The sequence below is a fragment of the Felis catus genome, chromosome A2 (assembly GCF_018350175.1).
Source record: "Felis catus isolate Fca126 chromosome A2, F.catus_Fca126_mat1.0, whole genome shotgun sequence".
Taxonomy (NCBI): Eukaryota; Metazoa; Chordata; class Mammalia; order Carnivora; family Felidae; genus Felis; species Felis catus.
Genome location: NC_058369.1, coordinates 126,358,055 through 126,370,327, shown reverse-complemented (window position 1 = coordinate 126,370,327; position 12,273 = coordinate 126,358,055). Strand labels below are relative to the sequence as shown.

The 12,273-nt window shown below is 36.0% G+C and overlaps 1 protein-coding gene across 10 annotated transcripts in view; it reads right to left on the bottom strand.

Annotated features, from left to right (window-relative positions):
• Positions 1-12,273, bottom strand: part of SEPTIN7 (septin 7) — a 116,693-nt gene that overhangs the window by 45,806 nt on the left and 58,614 nt on the right. For all 10 annotated transcript variants that reach the window (XM_045052606.1, XM_045052608.1, XM_045052605.1 and 7 more), the window contains one exon: positions 3,899-4,005. In XM_045052606.1, the coding sequence (XP_044908541.1) occupies positions 3,899-4,005 (107 nt within the window). The remainder of the gene's footprint in view (positions 1-3,898; positions 4,006-12,273) is intronic.

The following is a 12,273-nucleotide window of genomic DNA, read 5'->3' as shown; positions in this document are numbered from 1 at the left end:
CATTTAGAGCCAAGGTAGGGCCCGGAAGGAGTTTATAGGGTGGCCAGACAAGGCCTCACTGAAAAAGCAGCATTTATGCAGAGAATTGATGAAAGTTAGGGAGGAAGCCATCAGGAAATCTCAGGGAAGAACACTGAAGGCAGAGAAACAAGATGTGGAAGAGCCCTGAGGTAGAAAGTAGGATTGGCCTGTTCAAAGAACAGCAAGGATGTTGGTTTAGTCAGAGCAGAATAAGCCAAAAGTGGAAAAGTGCGGGAAATAGGTTACAGAGAGGGGTGAGGGCAAATCTTATAAGGTCTTCTAGATACTGTAAGGACTCCAGCCTTGCTCTGAGATGGAAAGCCACTGAAGAGTTTTGAACAGAGGTTCAAAAGGATCTGATTTACATTGTAAGAGAAGATTCTTACTGTTTTTGTTAAAAAAGATTGGGGCAGTGGCCGACGATCACAGTCAGAGAAGTGAATTAGGCTGTTATATCTAGGAAGAGAAATGATGGAGCCTGGATAGGAATGGTACTAGGAAAGTGGTAGGATTGTGGATATATTGTGAAAGCAGAAGTAACAGGGTTTATTGATGGACTGCATGCGGAAGTAGAGAGTAAAAAGGAGTTAAGGATGGCTCCAAGTTTTTTGGTCTAAGCAACTGGTTTAGGGTAGACAATACCACATAGTCTGTCAGTATTTTTGATAAACTTGCTGATTTGTTTGGCAAATTTATTTTTGGCATAAGAACTTTTAGGGGAGAGATTTTGCTGAACTGACTGAGAACCAATTCTTAATATGAATCTTATTCCCCAGAGCTACTTTTTATCTTTTGGTATTATATTCTTTTCTGAAAGGCATTTTTTAAAAAAAATTATAAAAGCATGCTCACTGCATAAAACTGAGAAGATATAATAAAAAGGAAAAAGAAAAAATATTCAGTCTTACAATAAGGAGAATCACTGATGACAGTTTCACAATGAATCCTATTTAATATCCATTTTGCAATATGTGGACCATTACAGAATAAGCACAGTCATAACTACATCACAAGCAATTTCTCACTATTTGAGCAAATACTTCACTACAGAGTATGACAAGCTATATTTCTTTCTATGTGTTGAATTTCTGAGATTGCAAATGCTGATACTTTCATCTGTTCAGACACTGGCAAAAATCACTGCATTGTATGAATCAAGCAAGCTAAAATATTGTTCTTCTCTCTTTATTAAACAAAATAAAATAAAACATGGTAAGGCACATAATTTTCATGAGTTGATTGGCTTCGATCAACCACCCACCAGTAGTTTATTGGAATTTCAAGCCTAAAATTTAAAGGGAAGTCAATACCCTCCAGCGTCCAGACTGCAAATTCAAACCTTACAAGTAACAGCAAACATTATGGTGTACCATTTGAGATTTAAAACGTAAAAAACAAAAAATCCCTTCTCTTAAGTATCCCTTACCAGTTAGCATCAGATCAATCAGCCTTATAGCTTATAGAGGCATTTTCTATGTTATTTTAACTACTTTCATATATTAATAATTATGATGAAGAGAGGACTTCACTGATCAAATCATTTTTTTGAGAGACAGAACACACACGTGAGCAGGGGAAGGGCAGAGAGAGAGGAACAGAGAGAATCTAAAGCAAGCTCCAGTCTCAGCACAGGGTCTAATGCGGGGCTCGATCCCACAATCCTGGGACCATGACCTGAGCCGAAATCACGAGTTGGATGCTCAACCGACTGAGCCACCCAGGTGCCCCTCTGACCAAATAATTCTGTCTAAATTGCCTAATTGGGAAAGCTATTTCCTTATGTAAGATTTTTAGAGAAAAAGGTGAAAAAATAAAAAACAAACAAAAAACCACCTGACAATTTGCTGGATGAAACGTTATTAAAAAGGGAGATGCAGTAAAGGAAAGCTAACTGACCTGTTAAGAACTGGCTAACCTATGAAACCAGCATGTACTAAGTATCAGTAGTATAGGGACAGCATAGCTTGATAGGATACATACTAAACCAGACTGTTTAGATTTGTACCCTAGTTCTGTCACTCTAACTACGTGATCTCGGGGATATGGCCATATCCATACCTAAATTTCCACATTTATATAATGGGGGTAATACTACTACTTACCTCTTAAAGTCATTGTAAGAATTAAATAAGTTAATGCACCTAAATTGCCTGGAATAGTACCTGGAAGACGTTAATGACTTACTAATGTGAACCTGGCATTACACAACATGCCAGAACTACAAAGAGGATTCAGAAAATTTCCTCACCAGCAGGAATTACCAAAAACACTACTGGCAGGTACATGTGCATTAAGATCCAACATATTTTAGACTAAATATTCTTGAACTTAGGAATCTACACTGAGGGGCTCCTTTAACATTTCTACATACACAGTTTCTTTATCTCGAGTTTAAACACCTAAATTAAAAGTTTCTCTTCTTGCTTAGGGTTGAAATGGCCAACACTGATCATCAAATAAATAAACAATTTAGTGTCAAGTTTTCAGAACACATTTTTGTAAGTAATGTGAAATTTCAAGCTCTAGGAAGGATACAGAAAAAAAATCTTGAAACAGAGAAAAACTGTAAAAAAAAAAAAAAAAAAAGAAACAGAAGATTCACTTCACAGAATTACTTCTTGGGGATCTAATTACTAAACTGCATCTTATAGTATGATATACATAAGCTTCTATCCAGAAATTCTAGGCTGTCCTTCCACCTTATGCATTAGGCTAATCACTACCAATCCTTCAAATCCAGCCCCAGCCTTAATAAAGCCTGCCCCAGCCAGAATTGTTCACTCCTTTCCTCTTTGCTTATTTATTACTACTGCCATCAATCCACCAACAATTTCTTCACTCAATAGTTTAGAGGAGTGCTGTCCAACAAAAATGTAATGTGAGCCGTGTAAGTAAATTAAAACTTCCAGGAGCCATTTTAAAAATAACAAGTGAAATTAATGTACTTTAATATAACCAAAATATTATCATTGCAAAATGTAAACAATTATTAATGGGATCCTTTATATTCTTTTTTACATACTAAACTGTCAAAACCTGGGATGTATTTTATATTGCATAACATCTCCATTTGGACTATCTACATTTTAAGAGTTCAACAAGCACATGTGGCTACTGGCTACTGTACTGAACAGTACAGATCTGGAGCCTAGATTATTCTATCATATGAAGTGTGGTCTATGGGTCAGCAGTATCAGCATCACCTAAGATTTTGTCAGAAATGCAAAATCTCAGTCCACCTCAAACCTACTAACACAGGGACTAAATTTAACAAGCTCCCCAAGGTGACCTGAATGCACATTAAAGACTGTGAAGTACAACATAACAAATTGCTACTGCCATTCATCTATCATGTGGTACTACGCCACTAATACAGAACACAATATTAAATAATAATGGCTTCTCCACAAATGTTTTCTCTACACTGTCCAATAGAACATTATGCAATAGTGGAAATACACCTATATTTCCCAAAATGGTAACCACCTGCCACATAGGTCTATTGAGTACTTGAAATGTGGCTGGTGTAACTAAGAAACTGAATTTTAAATTTTAATTAATTTTATTCAAACTCAAAATAGCTAAATATGGCAAGTAGCTACCATGTTGGACAGCATAACTCTAGGGTGTTATTTACTACATCCCAGTATAATCTCTAGGAGACTCCTAGGGACAAATTTAGAAGGTCTAATCAAGACAATTACTCTAATTACCTGTGCTTGCTCTCTCTCCTTTTAACCAACCATCATATGTACCACTTTATATCGGCTGAAACCAAATATAAAACCTATCTCTAGGGAAGCATAATAAAAGTTATAGCATGTGTTTTGAGTGTGTTACTATTACTCCAGCTTATCATCAATTATAGCATACATACCTGTACAGTCTTTTTTATTCTATGAGATGGACCTGGATACTCTGGAGAATATAAATCTGTGAGGAATAATGAGTTGATTAATGTTGACTTCCCCAGTCCAGATTCACCTAAAAGAAATGGTGGGGAGGAAATGTGTTAAATTCAGTTACTTTATCAACCTTAAATATTCAACCAATACTATAATCAAACTTGCTTTAAGCAAGCAGTTCTTGGTGGAACAAAGAAGTAACGTTAGAAAACATACTATAAAGACTCCCAATTAGAATAAGTTCTTTGTCTTCATTTTGTTCTCTATCAAAGTAGACTAAAGTTTCCAACAATTCTTTTTAGATCTGTAATTCTACAATCTGTGTTCTTTAAAAGTAATTTATCTAATACAATATTCTCCACTTTTAACAGTAACATATTCCTAGACACCAAAAGCTAGTCATGAAAGAAACATTCAAGTTGGATTATATATTGCTGCTTCAGTACAATAAAGCATAAAAGAAGTTAGGTGTAAACATTTATTAAGTCAATAATTAATTAATGACTCAAAAATAAATCATACACCTATAAAAAGTAGAAATCTGTTAATAAAAAGAAAACTTAATCACAATGTATCTTAACATAAAAGGGACCCACAAAAAGTATTTCCAACTTATTCACTCATATATCAATCAGCCTAAGTGTAAGGGGTACCTTTCCGTAAACCATATTCCAAAAACATCCTAGGTAATGACTTTTTTATAGTACTTCTGATTGAGGTAGGAGGCAGGAATGGAGGAAGGTAGGACACAACTTCCACTAAGATTGACATATGCTCCTTTGGCTGTCCATGTCAAGTTTGGTATAACACACCAAATATATAGTTAATTTTTTACGAAAATATAAATAACTTCAAGATATACATAATACAAGGTTAAATAAATTAAAAATAATACTATAATTATCCATGAATACAGCACAAGTTAAAGAATCTAGCAGTTAGCTTAATAGGCACCTTTAGCCTAAATAACTGATGTCAAAATATTAACCTTACTATTTCTGTCTAGGTTGATAGTTTTATAATGACTCTCAAGAACGGTAAGATTCATTCTGGTTGTTGGGGCTTACAACAATGAGGGGATGTCATATGAATGAAGGGATGTCATTTTTTTCTAGATGTAAAAATTACAGAAATTTCTAAGACGAAGGAAAAAAAATTGTAGGTTCTTCATAACCGCTTCTTTCTTAACTCATATACTGAATAAAGGAGTAAAGACTCGAATAAAACCCAAGCACATGAGGAAAATTGGAAATATCTAGGCCTTGTAGACACTGCTGCCCTAGAGCTACCTGAATTGCCCAGCGATGGTCAACTCCACTGTGTTCTCTGACATTGCAATGGACAGCGAACCCTTGGGCTGCCATCTCTTTCGAGCTGCTTGCAGATAAAGTACAAAGACAGCAGAGAACTTACATGCTCTGAGCACTGGAGAGAAAGGATTTGGTTATAAAGGTCCCTGCTTTCACAGGATTATTCTAGGATGTATGTGCCAGGATGGTGACTTTCCACTGGTGGCAAGTCCATCTAGGGGGAGAAATTTGATGATGAAAATTTCACCTTGAAGCACATGGGTCCTGGCATCTTATCCATGGCAAGTGCTAGACCCAATGCAAACGCTTCCCAGTTTTTCATCTGCACTGCCAATACTGAGTGGTTGGATGGCAAGCATGTTGGATGGCAAGTGGTTGGATGGCAAGCCTTTGGCAAGGTGAAAGAGGATATGAATGTTGTGGAAGCCATGAAACCCTTTGGGTCCACGAATGACAAGACCAGCAAGATCACCACTGCTGACTATGGACAAATCTAATAAACTTATGTTTTATTAAGAATATATATATATATATAAAAAACACTTTTCTTATTTAGAAGCATAAATGAGAAATGAGTACTTGTATAAATATTTTGGGATGTTAAATGTAAAAGTACACTATATTAAAAAATTAACACTGTACTAAAACTATGTTTAGACTTTATTTATTTATTTATTTAGTTAGTTAGTTAGTTAGTTAGTTTGGTGGTAAGGGGTAGAGGAACAAGAGGAAGTAGGACAAAATGAAAGTAAAGATGAAGGGGGAAAAAAGCCTGAAAGGCAACACATCAAAATGTTAATAGTGGTTGCAGTTAAGATTTTTTTCTTAGCTTTCTACATTTCTCTGTGCTTTAAATTTCCTTCACTAACTTTATTTTACTTTTATAATTTAAAAAGCATTCTTGACTGGCATCAGCAAAATGACTAAGAAGTTCCAAACCCTCACAGAAACTGGATTAATTAATCCTACAGGAGCTCTGGAAAAAGTCAAAGATTTATGGCAACCAAGCAAATAAATGCCCAGTCGATACAATGCCATGAATAGTAAAGTTCATGTCATTTTCATTTGTTATTGCTTTTTTATCTATATGGTACGTCTGGGTCTCAAGGAGATAGCAGCACAGTTCGACATCCTTCCCTCAAACCAGAAGGCATAGAACCAACTTTACTTAAAACATTCTAACCTCTCTAGGGTCTGCCAGAGGGTCTGGTCCCTGTCTTATCTAATTGCAATTTTAGGTGGAAGAAGCACTGGACTCCAATGCTGAAAGTTGAAAGGGGACTACAAACCCATGGGTAGCTAGAGCAGAAAATTATGGGTGTACAGATAGACTACTTAAGGCCCTGAGGATCTGCTAGAGTGAGACACTTTGGACAATTAAGAAGTTAAAAGCAGCCATGTACACAGAGGGAACTGAGAAACCACAAATAGGTCCAGGCCAAACTTTAAGTGAAAGCTGATCTCTAGGCTCAGAACATGCCCAGCTAATCATCAGATGAATGCCCTGACATATAGCCAGTCTGCAAAGACTGGGAAGGTGACTGTTTCTCCAAATGCACATTTTCAACAACAAAAAGCACAAGGCATGCAAAGAAGAAGAAAAAACAAAGCTCAGAGAAAGGAACAAAACAAATTCCCAGGAACCATGCCCGAAGCAGCACAAATATTGGCTTTACTTAGATGAGGACTTTAAAAATCAAGAAATTGTAAAAAGGAACCGAACAAAAATTCTGGAGCTGAAAAATACAATAATTGAATTGAGAAATTCACTAATGAGGTTCCATAGCAGAATTAAGCAGGCTGAAGAAAGAATCTGAAAACTTGAAGACAGGACAAATAAAATGACTGAGTCTAAGGAAAAGAAAGAAAAAAGAAATAAACACAGCTTAAAGGATTCATGGGACACGATCTATGGACCAGTCATGGGAGTTTCAGGAAAAAGAACGAGGGGTGCCAGGGTGGCTCTCTTGGTTAAGCATCCGACTTCAGCTGAGGTCATGCTCTCACAGTTCTTGAGTTTGAACCCTGCATCAGGATCTGTCAGTGCAGAGTGTGCTTCAGATCCTCTCGCCCCCACCTCTCTCTCTGACCCTCCCCTGCTTATGCTCTCTCTTTCTCTCAAAAATAAACATTAAAAAAAGAAAGAATGAGAAAGATCAGAGATAATGGAGGGGAAAAAAAAAAACAAAAATTTTTCCAAATTTGATGAAAGGCATAAAACTACAAATCCAAGAATCTCAACAAACTCATAGCAGGATAAGCACATGATGACCAACGCTGAGACAAACTGATGAAAGCCAAAGGCAGAGAATCCTAAAAACAGCAAGAGAGAAGCAACATAACACACAGAAGGAATCCCCAGTAAGATTTTAGCCAATTTCTCAGTAGAAAACTTGAAGGCCTGATGGCAGTGTGATAATACAACTGTCAATTGAGAATTCTGTATCTGGCAAAACTGTGCTTAAAAACTGAAGAGGGGCACACCTGGGTGGCTCAGTTGGTTGAGCAACCAACTTCAGTGTAGGTCATGATCCCGCAGTTTGTGAGTTCAAGCCCCGCGTCAGGCTCTGTGCTGACAGCTCAGAGCCTGGAGCCTGCTTCGGATTCTATGTCTCCCCCTCTCTCTACCCCTCCCCTGCTCACGCTCTGTGTCTCTCTGTCTCTCAATAATAAAGGTTAAAAAAAAAAAAAAGAAATTGAAGTAGAAATTAAAATATTCCCAGATAAACAAAAACTAAGGAAATTCATTAATTTCACACTCTATAAGAAATGCAGAAGGGAGTCCTTCAGGTAAAAAGGAAAGGACCCTAGACAGTAACTCAGAGCCAAATGAAGATATAAAAATCTCCAGTAAAGGTAAATGCATGATCAAATATACAAACCAGTATTAATCATAATTTTGGTTTGTAATTCCATTTCATTTTATGTAACATTTAAGAGACAAATGAATAAAAAATAATTATAAATCTATGGTAATGAGTACACAATGTTTAAAGACATAGTTTGTGACATCAATAATAAAGAGTGGGAGAAGGGCTATCTATGAGTAGTTTAAGTATACAAATAAAACTAAGTTGGTATAAATTCAAATTAAATTATTATAACAGGATGCTATATATAATCTCTATAGCCACAAGGGAAATATCTATAGAATATACAAAAAAAAAAAAAAAGGAAATGAGAAAGAACTTATGTGGCACTACAAAAAAATCCACTGAACACAAAAGAAGGTAGTAAATGAGGAAATGAATATACAAAAGCTGTAAGACAGAAAAAAAACAATAAAATGACAAAAGTTCAGTTCTTCATTATCAGTAGTTACTTAACAAGTGGATTAAACTCTCCAAAGGCATACTGCCAAAATTGCTTAAAAAACATGATTGAACAATGTGCTACCTGTAAGATACACACATGCACAGGTGAAAGTAAAAGTTTAATAAATATATTCTGTGTAAGCAGTAACCAAAAAGTGAGGTGACTATACTCATATCAGACAAAACAGACTTAAGTCAAAAAATGTTACAAAAAGAAAGGATATTATACATTGATAAAAAGGTAAACTCACAAAGTCAACATTAGAATTATAAACATATATACACCAAACACCAAAATATATGAAGCAAACACTGACAAAATTGAAAGGGAAAACAGTTTACAATACTAATTGGAGACTTCAATACTTCACTTTCAGTAATGGATAGGAGGACCAGACAGGGGTGCCTGGGTGGCTCAGACAGTTAAGGGTCCAACTTTGGCTCAGCTTATGATCTCACAGTTCGTGGGTTCGAGCCCCATGTCAGGCTCTGTGTTGACAGCTCGGAGCCTGGAACCTGCTTTGGATTCTGTGTCTCCCTCTCTCTGTCCTTCCCCTCCTCCTCTGTGTGTCTCTCTCTCTCTCAAAAATAAACATAAAGGAAAAAAAAAAAAAAAAAAGGACCAGACAGAAGATAAACAAATAAACAGAGGATTTGAGCAACGCTGTAAAACAAACGGACCTGAAAAACAGACAAAACATCACACCCAACATCAGAACACACATTTTCCTCAAGTGCACATGAAACATGCTCCAAGACTGAACATAAAACCAAACAAGTCTTAATACATTTAAAAAGACTACACTCATACAAAGTATCTTTGCCCATCACAATGGAATGAAACTAGAAATCAAAAACAGAAGGAAAATGGAAAAATTAACAAATAGGTGAAAATTAAACAACACTCAAACTAATGGATCATAATAGAAATCACAAGGGAAATTAGAAAATACTATGAAACAAAAGAAAATGAAAACAACATACCAAAACTTAAGATACAGAAAAAATCAGTGCTAAGGAGAATTTATAACTGTAAACACACAAAAATAGATTTGAAATTAACAGTCAAATAAATCAAATCAAATAAATAATAGAAATACAGAGAAAACTCAACAAACCCAAAAGTTGGTTCTTGGTAAAGATCAACAAAATTAACAAAGCTTTAGCTGGACTGATTGAAAATAAATGAAAGACAACACAAGTTACCAAAATCAGAAAAGGAAGTGTGGTTTACAAAATAAAAAGGATTATAAGAATACTATGGGGTGCCTGGGTGGCTCAGTCGGTTGAGCGTCCGATTTCGGCTCAGGTCATGATCTCATGGTTCGTAGGTTTGAGCCCCGCATTGGGCTCTGTGCTGACAGCTCAGAGCCTGGAGTCTGCTTAGCATTCTGTGTCTCCCTCTCTCTCTGCCCCTCCTCTGCTCATGCTCTCTGCCCCTCCTCTGCTCATGCTCTCTGCCCCTCCTCTGCTCATGCTCTTTCTCTCTCATAAAAATGAATAAACATTTAAAAACATTTTTAAAAAAAAGAATACTATGAACAACTGTATGCCAAAAAACTAGATAACCTAGATGAAATACACAGATCAGAAATATACAACCAAGACTAACTCATAAAGAAACAGAAAATCTGAACAGACCTATAACCAGTAAACTGAATCAGTAATCAAAAACCTCCCTCAAAAAGAAAAGCCCTTACACCAAATGGCATCATTAGTGAACCCTACAACACGTTTATATCAGAAGTAACATCAATCATCCTCACACTCTCCCAAAAAACTGAAGAGAGAACATTTACAAACTCATTCTATTTGGCCAGCATTACCCTGATACCAAAGCTGGACAAACACAAAAGACATTGGATTTGGCAATGATTTTTTGAACCTTTCCTTGAATCAAGACATGCAACAAAAGAAAAACAAACTGACCATCAAAATTTAAACCTCTGTGCATCAAAGGGAACTATCAGATAAGCCATAGGAGATATTTGCATATCATAAGTGTGATAAGGGATTAATATTCCCAGTACATAAAACTCCCACAATTCAAAAACAAAAAAAAAAATCCAATTTTAAAATGGGCAAAGGTCTTGACTAGACATTTCTCCAAAGACAATATACTAAAGGCCAATAAACACATTAAGAGATGCTCAACATTACTAGTCATCAGGGAAATGGAAATCAAAACCACAATAGTATCATTTCACGTCCATTACAATGGCTATTAACAAAAAACAAAAGAAAAACAAAAACAACACAAAAAACAGAAAAAAAATATTAGTGAGGATGTACAAATTGAAGCCCCTAAGGCATTCTGGTGAGAATGCTAAATGGCACAGCCAATGTGGAAAATGGTATGATAATCCATCAAAAATTTAAACATATGATTACCATATGACCCAACAATTCTACTTCTATTATATATCCAGAATAACTGAAAGCAGAGAACTGAACATTTGTACACCAATGTGCACCGTTAATTATTCACAATAATCAAAAAGTGGAAACCCAAATGTTCATCAATGGATAAGTGGATAAACAAAGTATATATATGTATACAATGAAATATTATTTGCCCTTAAAAAGGAATGAAATTCTGATATATACTACAACACGGATAAACATTGAACACATCATAGTAAGAGAAATCGGTGAGACACAAATGGATAACTATTTTATGACTCCACTTACATGAGGTACCTAGAACAGTCAAATTCAAGAGACAGAAAGTAGAATAGTGGTTAGTGGGGACTAGGAAGAATGAAGAGTTATTATTTAATGCATGTGGAGTTTCAGTTTGGGCTGATGAAAAAGTTCTAGAGATCAACAGTCGTTGGTGATAGCTGCGCAACAGTGTGAAAGAACTTAATGCCACTAACAGTAGCATGGGGTCAATGGCATGAGTTAATAATTGTTGAAGTTCCACTTCCATGTTTCGAGTTTTTAATATTAAGAGTAATACATGCATGTGTACATATATGTATGTGTTAGGTATACACATGTGTATACATACTTTTTAATCTATTTTATAGTTCAACTATTACATTTTAATATTTATTTTTGATAGAGAGAGAGAGTCAAGTGGGGAAGGGGCAGAGAGAGGGGGAGACACACAATCCGAAGCAGGCTCCAGGCCAGAGCCCAACACAGGGCTCAAACTCAAGACCTGCGAGATCATGACCTGAGCCAAAGTCGGATGCTTAACCTACTGAATCACCCAGGCGCCCCTCAACTATTACATTAAAAAAAAAATTTTTTTTAATGTTTTTATTTATTTTTGAGACAGAGAGAGAGAGAGCATGAGCAGGGGAGGGGCAGAGAATGAGGGAGACACAGAATCTGAAGCAGGCTCCAGGCTCTGAGCTGTCAGCACAGAGCCTGACGCAGGGCTTGAACTCACGGACCGTAAGATCATGACCTGAGCTGAAGTCGGACGCTTAACCGACTGAGCCACCCAGGCGCACCTCAACTATTACATTTTAAATGCTCCTAATGTTTGTATAAATTCAACAATAAAAAGTAAATGTAGTTTTTCCTTAAATATCTTCCAAATAATTCCTGCAATTCTCAAAATAACCTGTTATCAGTTCAATGTGTATTTTCCATGCTTTCTCTTTCACATGGGTAAACATGAATGTATATATATGAATGGGTTAAATACACAGATAAAAATTGACTCATTACATGCATATTATACTGTAATTTCCTTTAAAAAATTTTTTT